This window comes from Notamacropus eugenii, chromosome 1 (assembly GCF_028372415.1).
Source record: "Notamacropus eugenii isolate mMacEug1 chromosome 1, mMacEug1.pri_v2, whole genome shotgun sequence".
Classification (NCBI taxonomy): Eukaryota; Metazoa; Chordata; class Mammalia; order Diprotodontia; family Macropodidae; genus Notamacropus; species Notamacropus eugenii.
Genome location: NC_092872.1, coordinates 126,762,566 through 126,784,998, shown reverse-complemented (window position 1 = coordinate 126,784,998; position 22,433 = coordinate 126,762,566). Strand labels below are relative to the sequence as shown.

General features: G+C 43.3%; 2 protein-coding genes across 8 annotated transcripts in view; both read right to left on the bottom strand.

Annotated features, from left to right (window-relative positions):
* The window catches only part of ZNF609 (zinc finger protein 609), a 230,449-nt gene extending 216,384 nt beyond the window's left edge, over positions 1 to 14,065 (bottom strand). For 2 of the 3 annotated variants that reach the window (XM_072613752.1, XM_072613739.1), the window contains exon 1: positions 13,878 to 14,065. The gene's annotated coding sequence lies outside the window, so the exon portion shown is untranslated. Of the gene's footprint in view, positions 1 to 12,774; positions 13,532 to 13,877 lie in introns of those variants that run through there. The other variant, XM_072613746.1, reaches the window with a different exon arrangement.
* A 5,272-nt stretch (positions 14,066 to 19,337) lies between these two features.
* Positions 19,338 to 22,433, bottom strand: part of TRIP4 (thyroid hormone receptor interactor 4) — a 43,551-nt gene continuing 40,455 nt past the window's right edge. For all 5 annotated transcript variants that reach the window (XM_072613690.1, XM_072613708.1, XM_072613718.1 and 2 more), the window contains one exon: positions 19,338 to 19,644. In XM_072613690.1, the coding sequence (XP_072469791.1) occupies positions 19,577 to 19,644 (68 nt within the window). In that variant the 3' untranslated portion in view covers positions 19,338 to 19,576. The remainder of the gene's footprint in view (positions 19,645 to 22,433) is intronic.

Genomic DNA, 22,433 nt, shown 5'->3' with positions numbered 1-22,433 from the left:
TTCTGGAAGGAAGTAGCACAAAATACACCAAGGAAGCTAGGCTGAAATCAGATTGTAGAGGGCCTCAAATGCCTGGCTAATTTTAGACTTCACTCAATAGGCAATCGTGAGCCACAAAGTTTTTTAGCAATGGAAATCTATCCAAAAGATTGTACTAGGGTGTAGTGTGTACTAGAGCAAAAAGAGACTGGAGGGCAAACAGCTAGAAAGTTGCTACATTAATCTAGGCAAGAGGTAATGAGGATCTGAATGAGGATGGTAGAAAGTGAAGAGATGACAGGTTTCAGAGTGTAGCATAAGCCAGTCACCACAAGTGATCAGATGTGCAAAATGAGAATTAAAAAAAGACAAAGGTGACTGAAGTTTCAAGACAGCAAAGCAGAGAATAGGGGTGCCATTAATTAACATGAAAAGGGGTGTAACAAAAAAGGAGTTTCGGAAAAAAAAGAATATAAATTCACTACCGAACAGTCTGAGTTTTGGTGAGACATTCAATAGGAGGTAGATAGTAGGCATTTGGAAATATGAGTATGGAGCTCAGAGGAGAGGCTAGGGCAATAAATAAAAATTTGTAAGTAATCTACGTAGAGATTATAAATGAAGCAGGTCACCAAGAAAAGAATTTTATGTATCATGAATAAATGTACATATGTTATCTGAAAGAAGTCTAGTCAGTGAGGTCAACCGTAAACTTGAAAAGCAACTTCTACAGACAGAAGGAAAAAGAAAGCCACATCAATAAAGTGTTAATAATTTAATAGATCATAAGGAATTGGATACAATGAGAAGAAACTTTTTCTGTAGCAGATTGGCAGTAAAAAAGAAAGATGGGGCAACAGATAGAAGCTGGGGAAAAATTAATGGAAGCTTTTTGTTTTTTTTAGTGCAGGGAAGTATTGGTAGGTTAGAGATATTCAATCCAACTCAACCATTATTCAAATGCCAACTAGGTGAAATGAACTGTGCAAAGACAAAACAAAACACAGTCTCTAAATTCATAGAACTAAACAGTACTAGAAGAGGTGTTTAAGAAGGGACTTCTTTGCTTGGAAAGCTCCCAGAAGGTGATACGCATGAGCATAACTAACACTTTAAAAGCCCTCATTTCACCTACTATCCCCTCAAGATATCTTTCTCTAGCTCTTGCCAATTTTTTTTTTTAACTATACTCCCTGTCTCCATGTCCTTTGCTCTCCTTTCACTCATTTCTCAATCTCTTATATTCTAGTTTCTGATCTCACAATTAAACTGAAGCTTATACTCTGAAAAGTTTGAAATAACCTCTTAATTGCCAAATGTGATATGGCCTCTTCTCAGTCCTCAACGTTTCAGACTTTTCCACAGCACTTAACACTACTAACCATCCTCCATGCCTGGATACCTCTCCTTGGGTTTCTGTGACAATGCTCTCTCCTGGCCTTCCTATGTGTATATAGCTACCTCTCAGTCTCCTTCAATGAATAATCCTCTCTGTTCTTTCTCTTTTGTGTGTCGCCAAGGCTCTGTACAGTGTCTTCCTTCTTTTTTGTCTCTCTTTTATTTATCACTTTTTGACCTCTTCAGCCTCCATGAATTTAACATCTCTCTAAATGACTCCTAGATCCTTTTTTGGAACTCAAGAGTTAAAATCATTAACGTGCTTATAAGACATTGTGAATTCAAAAGGCATCTCAAACCCAACATGCCCGTCTTTCTCCTCAGACCCTCCTCTCTTCCTATATTACTTATTTCTGTTAAGCTCACCACCATCCTTTCAGATACCCTGTCTGAATCCTTGGAATCATCCTCAAGTCTTCACTCTCCCTCATTCCCCTCCCAGTCAATCAACTGTTAAACTTTATTGTTCTACAATAATTTTTATTGTTTCTACCTCTCTCTCAAACATCTCCTTATGTCCACTCACAACCACCACCTTGCCCTTCTCATGAGGATTACCATAAGTCTCCTAATTAGTTCCCCTGTCTCAAATCCCTTCCCTCACCAAACAACTGCAAAGTGATAGTCACATTGTCCCCTTGTTTGAGAAGCTCTAGCAGTTTCTCATGACTTTAGGATAAAGTACAAACTCCTCTATTGGACTTTTAAGTCCAGGCTTATTATGCAACACTCTCCCTTGTGTTCTTTAGCTTCCAGTCAGATTGACCCACTTGCAGTTCTGATAGTGTGGTACAGCGATCAAAGCTACTGATCCTGGAGCTAGAAGATAATGAGTTCAAATCCCAACTCCACAACTACCTAATCTAGGAGAACTTTGGAGAGTCATTTAACCTCTATTTCCACATATATTTCCACCCAAACTTTAGGAGCAGATCTAGGGAATTCTTAGGGCCGACCATCTACTCCTTTCTCCCATACACACCTAGTATCTTCACAAAGTACTGCTCAAGTGAAATACAAAGCTATTCCTAAGAGGTAAGTGGGGAAAGGCTCACTAGAGTTTTAAGCTATCCCTCCAGAAAAGGACCACTTTCCCAGGGTGGATAACTGGGAATCCATGTACTACAGTACTCTGCACCACATGGTATTTTTCTGGGATGAGTCTAAACCTAACCTCTTTCTTCCAGTCCCTACGCTTAATGGAAAAGAGCCCTCTTTTCCCCTTGAGCCTTGCTCACCTAGACACCTCTCACATTAAAGAAACAAAGTTTTCCCCTTGAGTGTTATATGCGCATTTCAGCAGGGAAGCTCAAGCAGTCAGGTTCTCTGGATGCAAAGGCCAGGGCAATGTAAAGATGGTAAGGAGGCCCTGGAGTAATAGTAGCTTGAAAACAGGGATGGATAGAAGACACCACAAAGAAAATTTGATACGAGGTCCACTGAATCACCAGAGAAGGTCTACCACACATAACTGGGTCAGACCTACATGCTGGATTTATTGTCAGAATACTTGAATTGCATTTATGCTTCTGCCACTATTTACATACTATGATCTCAGACACTGTTGGGTCTCCCTAACTGTCCTTCCCTCAAAAGTCACAACGAACAAATCTAAGTGAAAAGGCCTACCTCAAACATCACCTTGTCATGATAGGATTATAAGCCACTTTGAATTAATTTTTCATAAAACAGAATACCTATCACGTGTATGGCACTTGGGATAGCATAGTAAGTAGTGCAGTGAAAAAGAATACTAGATTTGGAATAAAAAAATCTGAGCTCAAATTCTGGATCTGCCACTTACAGGGTCATAGACTGAGCTAGCAGGCAACTTAGCAGCCACATAATATGTGAATTCTTAACCTTTTTTTAGTATCATGGGCCTCCCTTTCTGCAATCTAGTGAAAGCTATGGACCCCCTTCCTAGAATGATGTTTTTAAATTGATAAAATAAAATACATAGGACTGCAAAGGAAACAAGGTACACTGAAATACAGTTATCAAAAAATTTAAAAATCAACTTCACAATCTCCAAATTTAAGAAACCTTGATATAGTCAAATGCCCTCATTTTAACACAGGTGCAGAGACCTGAAGTGATTTGCCCAAAGGCACTTGAACTGACAGAGCCAGGATCCCAACTCAGTTCTCTCCCCCATTAAGTCCCGATGCCTCTGATCAAGGCATTAGCCATGTGACCTTGGCCAAGCTGTCTAAATCCTTGAGACCACAATCTTCTCATGTGTCAAATGAAGGTGCTGGATTCAGATGACCCCTAAAGTGTCTTCTAGCTCTAATTTATACCTACGGGTCAACAGGACAAAGCTTGGTCAAGGCACTGACAGTTTAGCATTCTCTCCCAACCTGGAACAGGTCTTAGCAAAAACAAACCAAAACTCTGTGGCTTCTGTGACTTTTTCCTCCTTACAAAGCAGGTAGATGAAAAGAACTCACTCTCAAAGAGCAGCAGTTCACAATTTAACTTGAACTAGTTCCTCAGGCACCTTCTCCAACCCTACAGATTTTACTAGATCACAGAATCAAAGCTGTAAGAGATCTTAAATATATACATACATATGTATGTATGTACACATTTAAAACCATGCTTGAAGGAGTAATAACTTAGACTTAAAGCTGAAAAATCGAACATCAGAATTTACTTGTCTCAAATAAATATTAAGAATATATGAATTCAAGTATGATGTATACCAAAGTATAAAAGAAAGATAAAGTGAAATAGGAAACCTCCTTTTATAGAAAGTACATCCAACCTAAAATGCTAGGTTTTCTCAGCATCAGTATAGAGGATAGAAAGTATCGGAAGCTATCAAAGACAAACTACTAACAAGACTTCGTTTCTGTGGAAGGCAGGTGGTCTCCTTAAGAAGGTTTGACTAGAAACGCTCAAGTTGATGTTAACTAAAACAGTCTACAAGTTCTAACACTACCCCCAGCCACTGCAAATAGCAGAGACTGGGGCTGGCTGGCTGAGCTAGGCAGAGTCCCCAAACTTCATCCAACCAAACAAAAAGATGGATACTGGTTGCTACACCTCATGCATATTAATTAGACTACTTAGCTCCAGGGTAGTTGTAGAGTCTAGCCTAAATCCCAGTTCTCAGCTAGCATGGGAATAGAGGGAAAGGAAGGAAACAAGATAAATCAAGAACTAGAAGAGTTGAGAAAGGGAGGACAAAGCAGCACACAAGCAGGGAATTTAAAAGAGCCATTGCAGCATGCAAGTCAAACAGAGAGAAAGTTCTTCATCAGGCATAACAGACTTCACACATCATCTTTACACTGCTGAAATAGGGACTAGGACTTCTAAAACCACAGCTATGTGTTGGACAGAAGCCAAAGCACCAGAAACAAACCTGAAAGTTCACTTTTTGAGCTGGTGAGCTAGGCACACCCCTTGAATTTATATTTAAACAGAGCCATGAAAAAGCCCTTCTACACTAAGGAATTATTCCAGAAAAGAGAGAAGAGCAGGAGCCGGGTCCATCATAGAGCTAGGCCTTTTCCTTTAGGTCTTTGAGAAGAAAAACTCATAGAGACCCAACTCGTACAATACTTACAAGCAACTAATGCCTAGGTAGTATTAGGGAAAAGTCCTGCTTAGTTGGAAGCTGGGTTACAGAGCCTCAGGGTCAGCCTCTGGTGCCTCCCAGACATGACTAACTGCAATTTTCACCCTGATTAACTTCCAGGAATGCCAGCCAGAGAAGCAGCCAGAAGAAGGGAACACACACCAAAAGCTATTTCCTCCCATGCTGCTAAACTCTTCGGTATTAACCAGAGACTACCTCTTTACCTCAACAAGGCTGAACAGAGAAAAGTATTGAGTGCCAGGATCCTTCAGGGAAGTTCCTTGTGACACAGAGGACTTCTAATCTCAGGAAGGGAATGGATCACAGTTGCGTATCAACCCAGAGAAGGCCTCAACATTACCTATATCATTACTAAGTAAGTTATTATGAACTTTTTTTAAAAAAGGTCCCAAGCCAAATGCTGATACAAACATCCTAGTCCTTATTCTCTCCCCACCCTATGAACAGCCAACACCCTATCACCACCAACAACTCTAGAAAAACGTCCATTTCCTAAACCTGAAAATCTCCCAAAGCCCCCACATGCTGCCTGACTTTTAACTCATTAATTACATCTAGTATAAAAATGTATTAAACTCAAGTTAAATAACATAAGAATTCTGCACAAAGAGTCCTCCTCCTTCGCAGGAAACCAAATACCTACTACTGAAAATTAGGGAAGAACAAAACTGAAGTCATTTTGTGTTCTCAGGATCCCACTTCTCTTCCTTCCAATTTTCCTCCAGGTACCACCACTCTCAGACCCAAATGCTGAAAGCACCAATTCTAAAACCAAGTCAAATAGTGACAATGAAACTGCACTCCACTTCCTACAGTTTGTTGCCAAGATCCAAGGAGATACACATACACATACACATAACACACATACACATACACGCGAGTGAAACTTCCTTCCAGTCAGACCTACAGCACTACCACCAAGAAAAGCATGTTGATATCCACCAAGGGTCTTTAACAGGGCACACTTCTGCGAACACAATACAGACTATAACATTCTAACATGCCTTTTAACATGGAGGTACTGCCTGAGGAACTACAGGTCCCAGCATGCAATATGGCCAAACCACCTGGATCAAAAAGAAGAGTTAAAGGTGTGGCCTCATGTCCCCAGGGCTGTGGCAACTAGCCTGGCCCACTTTCCAATTCCCTATCTCAGACTTTTCCACCAAGCTTTTCAAATTACTCATATTCCTGATTCAAATCTTGCTAAAAGCCTACAATAAATCAGAACTTTCTAAAAGAAGCCTTTTCCTTCAGTCTGAGTTTGCTCACTGTTCTGTGTTTTTCCTTTCCTAATCTAGTCCTAACTAATCTAGCAGATAACAGCAAAACCCAATACATCAGGTAGCAAAACAAAGCAACAATATCTTTTTTGTGGGTCCATTAAAATCAGTAATCACACACACACATAAACACAAGGTATTTAAGTAACAGATGATGAATGTTTTAAGTGAATATTTCAATACAAGGAACGTTACTATCACAGCACTGAGGCAAATCAAACACAAGATCTTGGTACAAATTGGGGGAAAAATTCATTCTTCAAACAGCCAATAAATGGCTATTATCAGAAGCCCCAAATCCCAACATTAATCTGGCATCTCCAACAAAAACCCTAACCTGGGGAATTACAGACCTGGCTATGAAAACTTGCTGGGAACTCTCCCAGAATTCCTGTGAACCTGCAAATTCTTGCAGTTACCCAACACAATTCCTATCTTCACTGTGCTCTTCAAGAGGGAATTTCACTAAAAGGATCTGGTGTCAAACGTTATTTTTAACATTAAAAGGACAAAAACATTTACCAACTAAAATACTTTGGATATACTAAAGCTGTTCAAAAGTATCAATTCAAAGCAGGCGTTCCACTAACTGAACAAAAATGGAGGCCTGCCCTCCCCACCCCCACCCCCAAGTAATCTGAAAGGGCCCCAGTAGGCTCCAAGAATCCAAATCAAAGTGACTCAAAGGCCTTGGGTCTGAACACCGAAGCTAAATAATAAAACTTGCACACCATAGGGCAAATTCTTCCCTCAAACTGAAGTCTTTCCTCATTAACGATAACTCATTTATATAGGATTTTTAATATTATCACTGTCCTCACAACAACTCTGAGAGATACAGGTCATTGAGTTTTAGTTTTTTCCACCATTTTGACTTGTGATTTCATCAATGTAGAGGAACTTCCTCCACCAGCACAGACTAGCAACTCCTCCAAGGTCTAAAAAAAGTTGTCTAGGAGCTAAGGAGTTATAAAGGACTTGCCCACAGTTCTATCTGAATCAGAACTTGAACCCAGTTCTTCTTGACTCCAAGGCCAACTCTCTAGAGAGTCATTATACAACCTGCCTCTCATGAGACAGTGGCATTAAGTTTTATTATCCCCATTTTACAGGAGAGGAAACTGAATCTCAGAGAGTTAACGATGCAACAGCTATTAAATATCGGCACAAAGATTTGAATAGTGCAGGTATTGCTAATTTCAGTGTCCCTTCTATTTCATCATGATGCAGCATGAGCTCTGGTTACCTTTCCTAGGTCGTTGGGGGTTTAAGGTAGGCCAGGGAAAAATATCTGTATAAATATACTCAATAAATCACCGTATCCATAATTCATCTAGAAGGAAGAGACCAAGCCACAGGCAATTCCAAACAGTGGTGCCCTGTGACAAAAGCAGAGCATAAGGTAGGTGTTCCCTCTAACAAGCCCAGTAGTGTACAGTATAAAGACAATTCATTCCTACTTATTTTAGCTTCAACCATTTCACCCCAATATCTGCTCCCCACAAATACCTAATTCCTCATTCAAGCTTTAAATGATAGAAACCGTAAGGCTGGAAGAGATCTTAGAGATCTAGTCCAATCACCCCCTAGATAAGGAAATTAGACCCAGGTAGGTGTCTAGCTAATTAGTGGGAGGATGGTGACTGGAACCCAGACCTTGCAAATCCTAACCTAGTGTTCTTTCTACCATGCCACTAGATCCAAAGGGTCGGAGCAATATAAAGAAATATCCAAAGGGGATCTTCCTAAAATGGATTCCCCTGCCTAGTCAGATGGTGTCTTATACAAACCATAACTGAACCATGAAAAAAAAATTCAGGCACAAAGAGATGAACAAAGGGTAGGGATAGGAAAGACCCCTGACCAATGAGAGAAAAGCAATATTTGTCCCCACAAAGATTTCCTTAAAACTTCCTACATTTTCCAGTTCTTTTTATTATCTACCACATGCTTCACTCTGCTGAGCAAAGCAAGAGAATAAACACGAATGTCTCATGGAAGAACATAATATTGGCAACAGGAATTCACAAAGAAACTTTCACAGATCAAGATGGACAAAAGTAGAAAGACTGGAGCATTCAATTTAGAACATGAAACAAAGCATGCCATACCTAGTGGCCAGAAAGGCCAATGGTAAGAAAGCAACATCAGAAAATACCTGACAGCAGATCGTTCTCACTAACAAACCGAACAGAAGCAAGAGAAAAGTTCCTGAGTTTATCCCTGAAGGACAGACTAAATATGACCTAATAGGTATTTGCCATCTCTAGTTTCTAGGACTCTGATCTATGTACAAACTGCAGGAAAGGCATGAAAAATCAGCCCTGTCGGATCTGGAGGTCTGCCTCGACAAGATAGAAAGTTCATTCATACATCTGACTGTGCTCATGAGACTGCAGTTCAACTCCTGCTGGTGAGAGAAGGAGGGGGAAGACAGAAAAGGGTGAGAGGGAAGGAGGTGGAGGATCTGGGCTGTGACTATAATAGCTACAGTAATTAGTGTTTCCAAGCTACTAGTAGAGTCCTCAAAGCAGAGAACTAAGATGGGAGATGGGGGAAGGGAGAAAAGCATGAGGAAGCAAACTACCAAGAATTCTAGAAAAGGATATGGTGGCTCTAGGCAATGGCTTGGCATCCATGAGGAGAAAAATAAAACGGGGAGTGCTTTATCTAGGGAACACAAGGAGCTTAGTCTCTCCCAGCAGTGAGTGCCATACACTGGTTCCCACCAGGCTCCCATTTAGAATAATCCAGCAGCCCAGCAGAGCCTGGGCAGACAGCACAGAACCAAAGCCCCAGGCTGCCCTGTCAATGACCCCAGCAGCAACCCATGGGGCCTGGCCCCAGAAAAAGGTGGGGGGAGGGTGTCTCAGAGTTGGCCTGCTGATCTGTCTTTCCCTCAAGACCTCTCTCTCTCTCTCTCATTTGGGCTGACAAACAGGCTAGGGCCTTGACTCTATAATCAGCATGTGTGGAGGGGTCGGGAAGAGGTATTTTGGAAATCCTATAGAGGGCCAGATGTTTCCACCCAATTAAGCCTCTGTGTTTCTTCCATCAACAAACAAACTACAGTTATACTGAGTTTCTTTTCTAGGAGGGTATAAACAAAAGGCTAAACAAACACCAAGCACAACTTGTTATAGCAACTCTATCAATATGTTCTTTGGCACTGACAATGCACACACCTGGAAAGCTTAAAATACCTTATTAATTTTTATTAAGAAAAATGGTCATACACAAGAAAAATCTGGTGACTTGTGCTAATTCTTCAAATAGTGAGGGAAAAATCTCCCCAAAAAGATTAGGAAAATAAAAGTTTTTTGTAAAGTAAATATTTAATAAAGATATCTCTTTCAGATCATTCAGCCCTCCAATGGTTGTTTGACTTTACCAAGCAGTCCTAAGCAAAGGGCAAAGGGCAAAGTGTTACAAAGGTGTTATTCAGGAAGACTAAAAACAAAACAGTACAAAAAGCCTCAAGAGCTGCCACCATAGGAGGATCATATGTTCAGTTGGAAAAATTAGCCCCTCTGCAACAGGGAAAAACTTTTTGGTTGCCTAATATCCAGCTAGTGAACTAAATTCCTTTCACAATGTTGAAAGTACAGGTTTCTCTCCTTCCCATTTCCTTTCAGTAAACAAATACTGGAAACCCTAAATTACCACCATTTCCTTCACATTCATGATACTCAGAAACACAACTGAGCCTTCCAGGACACCTCTTGAGCTCTGTCACTCAGCAACCTACTGGAAACTCAGTAGCCTGAGAATCTCCTTTTTCTTTTACAAAATCATCATTCTATTCACATACCAGCATAATGCACTGAGAAATAGGAAGGAAAACACAATTTCATACATATGGACTAAGCTTGGAACACAGGAGATCAAGCATTTTCTTGCCACTCTGGCATATGATTCTTTTACCCACCTGCTCAATAATCCCTCCTCAGCCCCACAGCTGCTGCCAATTCCACGTGCCCAGTGAGGCAGGTGCTTTGGTGAATTACCTGTTCCCTGGTGAAGATAGTGCTTCATGGCCCCCTTAGTGAGCCTAACACCTGCAAATCACATACTAAGCAACTCATAACTTCTTCCTTTTCCATTCCAATCAACATTTTCCTGGAAACTATAAGGAGTATATTCATAGTTCACTTGGTATTTTCTGTAGGGAACTGACTGCCTCATTTTTAAGAGCCAAGTGGAAGAAAACTGGTTGTAAAGCCACAAACAACATGTCACCTAACATAAGGTGTCAGTGTTCCTAGAGGGGGCTCTGCCTGGCAGCATCCTTATGCATGATCAGTTGCCTACAAAGGTGGCAAGAAATGGCTAGGTCTCACTGGAGAAAAGACAGCAACATAAAGCAACATAACACTGTTAGGCACTAGAGCAGGGCTGAACACAGCACATAGACAGGGGCTCTAGGAAGTTCTGTAGGACACCTACACTTTCTAGCTTGTATGGCTGAACTCAAGCAGCAGTGCCAGCCAATCACCTAAATTAGAAACAGCACCTCTGCCTGACACAGCAATTAGCAAACCCATCAGCAAGCCATCTTCTATTCCACCCCCAGATTCCGTCCAGATGCTGCAAATAATGCGCTGCCTAGTACGGAAGGCCCACTCTGTAACCAGAAAGATCATTGAGTACACTGGAAACGCATACACAGGCTCCACATGCACCTGTTTACCCATACAAAATAAATGCTAACCTCTACAGCTAATTCAGAAGGATAAACTTCCTACTAAAACAAAAAGGTACAAATTTCCCAAAGTGTTCCCGAAACACATACTACAGAGTTAAAACTGAGACATTTATATGTTCTATATAATGAGTCCAACTCTGAAATCATAAAAACTAGTTAGAAAATACTAAGTAACTTGAGGTTTCTGCTTCCACTGGCATCTGACAGGATTTGAAACATCTCCACAAAGAACTGGATGAGTCTGGCATTAGGAAATTCAGAAAGACCTAGATTCAAATCCTGCCTGATCCTATTAATCACATCACATGCATCTGCAAAATGAAGGGGTCACACTAGACGACCTCTAAGGTTTCTTCTGGCTCCTAACTAATGATACTATGAAATCCAAATTAAATTTTATATCAATTTGTCAATATAAGACATTGAGACAGTGGGAAAGAGCCAGAGGATCTGAATTCAAAACACTGTTCTGCCATTTACTATTGTAGTGAACTCAGACAAAGTCAAATTTTCATCTCTGGGCTTCAACTTTCTCATCTCATCAAAGGCCGGTGGTGGAATAGATAACCCTTACAGTCTCTTCCAGTTATACATTTATGATAACGTTATCCACTTGGAAAGTCATATTACTTTGGTCTACAGAAAGGGGAGAACAAGCAGACATCTGTTTTATTTAATCTCTTACCAAACTACAATCCAGATCACAGGTGTCCAACACAGATTAAAATGTAAGTAGGAAATATTTTACAAAATAAACATACAGTAAAACAGACATTACATTTTAAAGCCAAATCAACATGTGGCCAGCAGTGATTCCTATGTAAAGAAAGATGGCTCCTATTTTCTATTTGAGCTTGACACCACCCATTTGTAAGAGGTGCATTTTCTTTTCTACTGTTTCTAGGGATTAGACCTACTCTTCTCAAAGTTTTTCCAATCTCTGTTAACAGAAAGATCTTCTTCAGTGAACAAATTGGAGAACCTTCTGAGGTACTAATGATCTGTTGTTTTCAGAGTCAAAAAGAATGTAAATGTCATTTTCGTTAAGTCACGTGATTATAGGATCACTGATATAGAGCCAAAAAGGACCTCAAAGGACATCTAGCACAACTTTCTTAAGGAAACTGAGCCCAAGGAGGTGAAGTTACTCATCCAAGGTCACAAAGGCTGTATTTGCAGTTGCATTGAACACAAGCCTTCCGACTCCAAATGCTCTTTTTTCTTCACCACGCTATCCCTGTGGAGTATTTGCAGACTAACCCTAACTCAAAGTTATTTCTCATGTCTGATATCCCCATCCATGAATGCCGACCACATTTCAGATGTTCTGTTCCACGGTCCCATTCTACAAAGTCTTCAACGATACAAAATGGACTTTATTTTGCACTTCCTTTCTGACTTCGGTACTCCTAAGGGCACGGACTGCTTCCAACAACACAGACCCCAACCCACCATTCCTTAGGAGAAGTCCTTCTGAGCCGCTGGGGGGAGGGGAGGGAAGGAGATTCACCTAGGGGCCTGCCTTCTCTAAAGCTCAAAGCTACTCTGGACAGGACCCGCGGGTGTCCACCTGTGCTCCAAGTCTTTGCCACCTGGGGAGACTGCGCGCAGCTTTCTCTAGGCTGGCACGGTCTCCAAGAAGCAGCCGCTTCCCAATTGTCACCTCCATGAATGGGGCAGGATCCAATCACCAGTAAAGTGGCCACTCCCTCGGTGAAAGTTTCACACCCACGCAGGAAGAGCCAGTGGCTTCTAAAAATCAGAAGTCATCACTAAGAAGGCCCTCGGCCTCTCCGTACCTTAGTCCTGTCCACGCAGGTCCTCGATGTGGCCACAAAAATATCCAGGTTATAGACCACCTTCAGGTCAAGTCCCCAGAGCCGGGTTCATCTTTGGAGGGCGCCCGGACGCTGCCCACCCCCTTGGGGCAGCAAGCGGACAAGGCAGGCACCACGCTGGCACCCCCTATTCTTCGGAAACTGCGTGCCCAGGAGCTCGGCATTGTTCCCCACTCCGTCCGGCCTCCCCCAACGGCGAGGCCCAGTCTGGCCCGGAGGAGCCTGGGAGATGGGGCCTGTCCGCAGCTCTCGGACAGAACTCGAACCCGCGACCCTCGCGGCGTGCACGATGGGCGGGGGAGGGTGGCCGGGTCACCTCCGAGCCGGGGTCGCACCCGGACCATTGTGCGCGGCGGCCCCGCAGTCAGCCCTCGCAGGCGGCCTCCCTCCAGACAAAGCGGCCGGGCTCCTCGGCAGGGCCGAGCCCGGGACCCGGGGCCGGGCCCCCCATCGCGGCGGGTCTCCGTCGGTCGGGGGTGCTCGGACACCCCCCCAGGGCTCCGTCTCCCCGCCTGCGCGAGCCTAGTTCCTAGAAGCTGAAGGCCTGCTCGCCGCTGCCCGTCCACAAACACGCGTTAATTGGTCGGACGCGTCTCCTCCTCCTCCTCCTCCTCCTCCTCCTCCTCAGCCCCGGAGGGAGGAAGGAGAATCTGAGCGGAGCCCAGCACGATCCAACCATGATTACACATAAAGGCGGAGGGGGCCGGGGTCAGCGGGCCCCCCCGCCCGGGGAACCCCTCCATCTTGGAGGGCTGGGACAGGCACACCCCCACAACCGGTGCCCGCTCCCCGCCGCCCGCTCCCCCAGGCCGCTCGCCGAAGCCACTCTCCCCGCCCCGCGCAACCCGGCGTCACCTTGGGTCCAGCCGCCCCGACCCCGAGGGCCCGCCACCCACCCACGCGTGGAATTCCGCGCTGGACCCCCCCTTCTCGAAGGCCCCCCCACCAGCCCCCACTTCCTCCTCCGCCAGGCCCCGGGCCCCTCAGCACCGCCCCCTCCCCATCCCCACCCCCGCCCGGCCGCCCCCTCCCCCCGCCAGCTCCACACAAAGCTCCGGACTCACCGCGCGGCCGGTCCCGGGAGCCGCCACCTCCGCCCACCCGGGGCCCCCGGCCGTGGAGCCGCCGCCGCCGCCGCCGCTACGGGCCCCAGGCCGCCATCCGTGCCCGAAGCCCCTCCCCCCACCCCACCCCGGCTCCGGCTCTCCTCCTCTTCCCGGTTCCACTCGCCCCGCCCGGCCTGGCCGGTGCCGCTGTGTCCGGGGGCCCGCGGGTCCCTCGTCGTCGCCGCCGCCGCCGTCGTCGCCGCCGCCGCGATCCGGGACCCGGGACAACCAGGGCCGCTCAGAACACCCGGACACCGGACTCCCGGGCCCGCGGATCCGGATTCGTGGCCGGCGCGGAGAAACCCGGAGGAAAGAGATCCTGAGTACGGAGCGGGAGAGCGCTGGGGGGCGGGGAGTGAGGGCGGGGGGCGGGGGGGAGGGACACCCGGAACCCGGATGGAAGAGGCAAATCCTGGTCCCGGAACGCACGGCCACGCGGAGCCCGGATTGGAGAGCAGATTTCCTACGCGAGGAATCCAGGAAAACCCGGAGAACGGAATAGCAGCGGAGCGAGGAGTTGGAGGAAACCTGGAGTGAGCAACTCCTAAGAGCCAATTGTCTGGTCTCGGAAGGGAGGTCGAGCTTAGGCCTGGGGACGACGTGAAGTCTGCGCCAGGGAGGGCGTCAGCGCCTAGCACAGTGCGTGGTACTTAGCCAGTGCTTCCTGATGGCTCGGAGGGCAGCCCTGCGAGGGACAAAGCCTGGGCGGCTTGGCTGCGAGCTCTGGACTGAGCCCAAGCACCTGGCCTCCCAGCCTTCCTCGGGTGGAGCTTTATCTTTAAAGCGGGGCTCATAAAGCCTGCTGCTGTCCGCCTCCCTGCTCCAACTGCCACCTCTCCCTTGTCCCAAATGGGCTTCTTTCCTCTCTGCAGCTCAAAATGACCCAAGTCCCATCTCCCTAGTCTTTTATTCTGTGCCCAAAACTCTTGTAATCTTGTCCTTTCCTCACCCTCCTCCTATTTCTGGACCTCTTCCTGACCTCTGAGGCTCCCTCCCCATTTTCCAGATCAAATGGAAATTTATCTTTATCCTGGAGGCTCCCTACTCTTTACTATTTAACTAGGGCCTGTATCTCTTGTTGGATTGTAGCCTATTTTCCTCCTCTCTCCTGCCTCCCTGACCTCCCTTTCTTCCTTTATCTCTAGGTACTATTCAGTAGTCTTTCACACTCTGGATAACACATGGCTTGGAAATACAACCCGGAACCTGGAATGCCCCCAAAACTAGAACTGAGTTGGAAATTTTCATGGCTCCCTTTTGGTTGTTTTTGGGCTACGGTGGAACAAACTTTATCCCTGATAATGGCTACAGAGGGATGTGGTGCTATAATGTGCACTCTGAATCAGTTATTATAAGCACCAGACTTAGAAAAGTGATAATATTAGTGGATATTTATGTAGCATAAATAAGGTGCAGAGAAAGCCTTTCTTTACACAATCACGTTTAAGCTTAACAACCCCTGTACAGTAGGTACTACTATGCACATAAGGGACGTAGGTCAGAGAAGTTAAGTGACTTGCTCGTGGTCACACATTTGAACACAGCTTCTTAAACCAAATTCAACATTTTATCCACTATTCCACACTGAGAAAGAGAGAAAGTACTGAAGAGAGTGTCTAACTATCTAACCTTGGCCCAAATAGATTGGAGGCCTCAGCATAAATAATGATAATAACCTTATACGATCAGATTTAGAGTGGGAAAGGATGTTAGAGGTCATCTAATCCCTTCCCCACTTTACAGATGCTCCAATCTGAATAACTGGCAAAACAGTTATTTTTCTTTGGGTAAACTGTTCTTTGGTATGAAAATAGGCACTGACATCCACCATTTAAAGAAAGCTAAACTGATCTCTGGGGCTGAGAATACTGGACTTGTAATAAATATGGTTTTATCAAGACGTTAGGCATGAGATTAGGTGCTACGTTAGTTACTAAGCAATATAGCTCTCCTAGAAAAATGTCGTTCAATAATTGCAAAAATTAAGTGGAATTTGATCCTATAGAGGACAAAGTAAAAGAGACGTAAGCTTAACTGAAGAGGGACAGAAAATGGTGACCCCCTACAGCAAAAGCTTCTAGCATAAATAAGTGTGAATCGCTATAAGGTAATACTAGCTACCCTCAATTTTAAGGTACTCAGGTGTCCTATGTGACTTAAAGCATGCCTGGGTTTTAATTTGTTGCCCCTGTAAGTCCTTTATTCCCCTCCCCCACATCCCTCAGACACCTTTTGTTCCTTAGCCCCATTCCCTTTCTTTTCTTTGCAATGCTCAACTCTTATTTAAAGATTTCTATTTGCTTAATAAACCAGTCTTTTTTATTTCCACTTTCCAGGGGCATTTCCTGCCTGGTCCCATCCATTCCCCCCTGGATTGGTCCTCTTTTCTTTGACCACATCTCTGAGACTTCCTCTACCCTTTCTTGTTAAACTGACACACCTTATTTCCCCCATTCCTCCCCTCATTTTCCTCAAAATCTGGTCAACTCACTTTTCTATGCCTTCGCTTTCCACCTGGATTGGGAAAGTGACAGATTTCACACACACTCAAGTTTTGCCCTTTGAGTAATGGGGCGTGCAAATACATGGATGTACACATACCCACAACAATATCCCTACACAGCATTCTAGCCTTTTGAGGCCGAAAAGCTCTCCCACGTGTTAGTGGCTTTCCTAACTTCTGGAACTTGAGTATTCCGTGTATCTTTCAGCACCCCCCACCAGCATTTTCAGAGGCTCAGAAGCAGCAAACATGCACTTGCCATTGCAATCCCAGGAAATATCCAAATCCTTTGGGCTCTTTTTTCTCCCCCAGTTCTAAGATGCTGAAGTTTACAGATCTTCAGTATAATAGGTGCTTTCTTTTTGTTGGCCAGTCTCCGGATAGGCAGAACAGCCCCAAGATACTTGCTATATTTCTGGCTCTGGGGCTCTGGTAAGGCATATTTTAAAAGTCTTAAATATAATCCACATAAACAGGGATTAATAAAAGAGGAGGCTAAAGGTAAAGGGATTTGTAAGTATAATTCATTTGTAATGGCCTAAAAAAAAATCAGCCTTGGTACTCAAATTTTTACACCTGCCCTCCAGTTGACTTTTTGAAGTTTCCAGCTGTTTCTGAGTTGAAAGACTGTGGGAGAAATCTACATTCATTTCTTCAAATGGTTTTCTTAGAAGCAAATTTCTTTCCCCCCTTCAGAATGGTTAACTCAAAGTCAAACTCTCTTGGGGCCTTCAGGGTAGCCTCCATTATCATGCACAGCCAACTTTGGAGCATGCAAATAATTGTGGTTTAGGAACTGGAAGGAGGAGGGGAAGGAATAAACAAAATGAAATTAAATTTTAAACAAGAAAGAAAACTAGGTTGTCCCTCCAGGTGCTAAAAGATTATTAAAACTGACCCAGTTATAGCCGAAAGGGGGCGCAGTCACTTTGGCTGCAACTGAAAACCAGCTCAGAAATGTCAAACTTCCCCCAATCCAAATTATCCTTGATTTACAAGGTCAGAGTGAAACGTTACAAAGCACTGAAAGACCAGTCCAGGGTGAGTCTAGCAGACAGGCTGCAAAGAATCAACACTTTTAAATCATGTTCTTTTATCATGCAAGAGCTGAGTCATCTCTCCCAAGTTTCTCCTCCACTTCTTTCTCCTTCCTACCTTCTGATCTACCCTTCCACCCCAAACGGAATAAAACTCTATTATTATTGTACCTAAGGTTAACTTGCCACATCTTTCTCCCTGCAACTGCCTCGTCTACCCAGCTCCTTACTTAGCATGTGGAAGAGCTACATAACCAGACCTCTTAGCAGTTTCTGATTACTTTTCTTGAGGCCAGCATGGGCATTCTAAGTGGAAACATCAGTCCTTTCTGTACTCAAACTGAAAAGCAAAAAAACCTTACCTTCTCTGTGCATTTGTTTTGAGTAAAAAACTAGACAAAATCGAGCATATAATACAGGATGCCACTAATTGCTTAGTGAACTCAGTCTGGTATCATTTGCCAACAGCACTGTCTGCGTGAGGCCAGTAAGTATCTTTTTTAGAAGTGCTATCCTCCCTACTTTTTCCATGCAGGTTAAACAAGAGAGCAAGGGCTATTCCATGTTCCCATCATGAGCTAATATGTGGTAGGTTTGCCTGGGAATCAGTAACACTCAGGCTATGTAGAACTGGTGCCTAGAGCTATGCAGCAAGCAGGGTTCACAGTTGAGTGAACATCAATGCATAATGAGTGTAGGCATTTCAATGCAAATAAACGCTGAATATGAAGGATTAAAGAAAGCGGAAATTAATCTTATTCATAACAGAGTACTTTTTCCCTTTTTTTTCTTAAGTCATGCACACAACTCCAGGAGGGAGTCCAACTTCACCAGTGATGCCATAGCTTTATAAAAAGCAGAACATACATATTTTAAGGCTGTGTGACTTTCCTCAAGAAGCCAGGAACTGAGAATCTAACAGCTCCCTAGAACTGTTTCAGAAACAAAATGTTTCCCTAAGTGAGGCCAGACTAACTAGTAATAATATTTTAATTGTACCTCTTGCTTTTTCAAAGCACATGACTTTCCAGAGGGGAAGGGAATAAGCATTTATACACCACCTACCAAGTGCCAGGCTTTTTACAAATATCCTACTTGATCCTCACAACCTATGAGGCAGATGCTGACGTTATCCTCACTTTTCAGATGAGGAAGTTGAGACAAACAAATGAAATGACTTGCCCAGAGTGACACAGCTAATAAGTGTCTGACGCCAAATATGAACTTGGATCTTCCTGATTCCTGGCCAAGCGCTCTATGTACTAGGCTACCTAGCAGCCAAAGAGTAATCTAAGGATTTAGTTTCAATGTTTGAGGACATTTGGATGAATTTGTTGAAGACATTTTTTCTTTATTGGAAATGTAGTAAGGAAGGGTGTCAGATTGTCAGGTCTATCACACGATAGCAATCAGCTCCATAAGGCTTCAGCAGGGAGAGAAAAAAAGAGGGGGAGAGAGAGAAAGAGACAGTCCATGAGTGCCAGAATCAATTCAGGCCAATGACTAGCTGGCTCACTTTTTGGATTGATCAGTTTAGAAAAAGGGGACAGAATTGGTGGTAATGACTTGTTTTGATAAATCCTCTTGTCCTATCCCAAGCCTGTTTTAGCCAGAGGCTCCCTTAAACATTTTGAGATTTGCCATGTACCCTTTGAGATTACTTTTGTAAACACAGTACCTGGCATATAGCAGATGCTTAACCAATACTTCTTGAATGACTTAGGAAAAAAAGAATCTTCCCTATCTAAGGAGACTTTTAAAACATTTACTTTCCTGAGAAACAAAATCTCCCAAATGGAACACAATTCAAAGCTAAGGAAAAGGCTTCTCATTTATGCCCTTCCAGTCCTTTTTTGGGGGGAAAAAACTGTCAAAGACTTGGAATTTTAAAATTATTTTTATAAAGAGTACACAAGACTTAGCCCACTATGTGAAGAAAGCATCTTCCCTCCACCTTCTCTCCACTCCCTCCCAAGAACTTAGGACAGTTTGCTAAGAGTTTATGTTCTGAGAGAGTCAATGCTTAAGTCCAGTCTGGGGATTTTTACTGCCTCCACTTCAAAGGAAGCACACAACTCTGGATTCTCCACGAGCAAAATGTGGATTCCTTTTCTCAGTCAGACAGTGGTTTTCTGCTTCATTAACCCTTTCTTTGCTCCTTGATGGATCTTGGAATCTAGTTTCCCTATAAAAGAGAATAAAGAAATCTCATTACTTTTAAACTATATTTGCAATGCAAATCCATTGTAGACTCACAGGTCTCCTAGTTACCCTGTTCCTGTCACATTCAATTATCTTGCTTCAGGAGTCAGACATTTCCAAACCCTAGAATTCCATTGTACAGAAATTGAAGGAGGTTGAAGCATTGTGCAGGACATACAAAAAAAAAAAAATTCAGTGGGCATTTGCCAAAACAGATAAGAAGTGAAGTCTCTCTCATTTCACAGCTACTAAAAAAGAACCTATCACTTTTTCAGGGTGTCTGATGTGAGCACAACACACATATGTAATAAAGGAATGGCCCTTCACACAGTGGGATGCCCAAGCCTGGACCTGCTAACTGGCTAGGCGTGATGCATGAATTTCCCCCACAGTGAGAGGAGCAGTTCTTCTCACCCTCAGAGCAGCCTCTGAGCTCAATAGGGGGAGTGACCTCAAACAGTAGAGCAGAAACCGCATGAATGCTCTACTGACAAAGGGCCCCTATCACTGGCTAAGAAGGGCAGAGTTCACAGGCTCTGGGATTCTTCTAAGTTTAAAATTCAGAAAAACAAAAACAAAAACACCTTCCTGTCCCAGGTAATGTGTCACTGATGTACCTAGCCTCTAACCTCCGTCTCCCCCACAAGCAACCTCCACAAGGCAACAAACTCTTAGGAAAAACCACAGGTTCTAACTTAGCATCAGAAAGTCTTAGGGGTCCCCTTGTGACAACCATCTTAACAAGGTTCCTGTCTTTTTGTCCTGAAAATGGTGCTCCGCTTACTTTCTCCTAAAGTCACATCCAGTTAAATGGTAAGTCTTAACTTAATAAACTAGGGGGGAGGAGGGGAAGAAGGCTCAGTAGTATTTGACTGAAGGGGAAATCAAAGGAACCGCTTTCCTGGAGCATACAGGTGTATTAAAATCCCCGAGACACACACTGTTTCACATCTATGTTCATTATCAAATAAAACAGCAGTGTGTGTTCAGTGCCAGAAAGTGCACTGGATTAAAATCAGAACAACTGTAGTCTATCTAATCCTACTTCTGCCACTTAGTTGTGTGACCTCATTTAACTTTTCTACACCTCCAGTTTCATCACTTTTAAATAAGGATAATAATAAAGGCTCCACATACTTGGCATGGTTGTTGTGAAGTGCTAAATGTGAATATGACTTTGAAAAGTACAGAATGCAATACAAACCTGAGACAGTAAATTCCTAAGCATAATAAACTTCCCTGTTTTAAGATGACTCCTCTAGAATCATCTATTGTTTTCCTTCATCTTTTCTAGGACAGAACTAGGGACCGAAGAATTATTATACCCCAGGATAGTCAGACAAAACAAAACAAAACAAAAAAACAAAAAACCTAGAAACTTAGTGTGGAGGAAGAAAATATGATACCAGACACAAAACTTGTATTTTTTTTACTTGTTATATAAGCAAATAAAAATAGGAAAATTATCTTAGTTACTGAGGATGTTGTTCTCGATTTGAGAGTCTATCAAAAATAATGTTTTCCTCAATTTAAAGATTGTAAAAAAGTAAAAAGAGGTGGTATGACCCAATGCAGAGATCCTGACCTCCAATACCCTGCTCTTATGACAAAAACAACCAAAAGAACTAGAGTGATCTGCCAAAGGCTGGGAATTTTGCATCTAAGACATGGTTTCAACTTTACCTCTAATTTACCACATCAACCTGGTCACATCATTTAACTGCTTTATACTGAGGATTCCACATCTTAAAAGTTGATTCAATTCCTTTTTGGTAGAAGGATTTTCCCTAAAGCTTAACTGCCTTTAAGCACTTCACACAAAAGGCATTTAAAGTTCCAACAGTTTCAGTAAATTTCAAGCAGTTTATGACGTCAAAAGTTGTGGTCAGTTCAATCACAGCAGAACAAAGCAACAAAGGGAAAATTTGGAAATGGTCAATATAATCATTAGGTTCGGTGCTGGGGTCATGAAATTGAAAGCTAATGAGGGCAGATGGAGCAATCAAAGTTCTTGAAAGAGATTCTTGGAAGATTTGAGAACTGGTTAAGTTTTAGGGAAATGAACATAAATATGAATGAGATTCCTTATTTCAAGTCAAAACTATCGTGCTCTCCTTGGTCTTTGAAGATGACTTTGCCACCAGTACAGCATGAAGACTGGAGATTTTTTTCTAACACCAGAAACCGTAACTCTCTGACACTTCAGCTCTGCTGCTCTCTCTAGATACTTTAAGTAAAACATAGTACGTCAATATTAGACGTAACCTTAATCATGGTAGCTAAAAGTAAATGGCAGGACAGCCAATGGGGCAGATGTCTTTACTGTCAATGCAAAGCGATACAAAGTATCCCCACCTTGCGGACCACTATGCAGTAACTTAATTATTTATAGCTCAAAGCATTTTCCTAGAGAAACAATGCTATAAAAAAGCGTTGCCCAAACTGTGCTCAAAGAACTACTGGTGTTCCGTGTAACGCCTATAAAGTTTCCTTACGAAAATATGAACAAATAACATTTTCCCCTCTGTGTATTTATCACATACATTTTTCAATACGTCACAATCTCCTTTATTTCTCCCCACATTTACCCATACTCACCTGTTGGTCATCCCCAAAGGAGCGTTTATGGGTTCAGTCAATACGTTTCATCTTTCAAGTCCCAAAGTACACAGATTAATTTGGAAAAAGTTATTTTATAGGATGGTTAGTTCTTATGCCAAATCACAAAAGTCTATTTAACCCAAAATGTATCTAATACCATAAAGTGCTAGT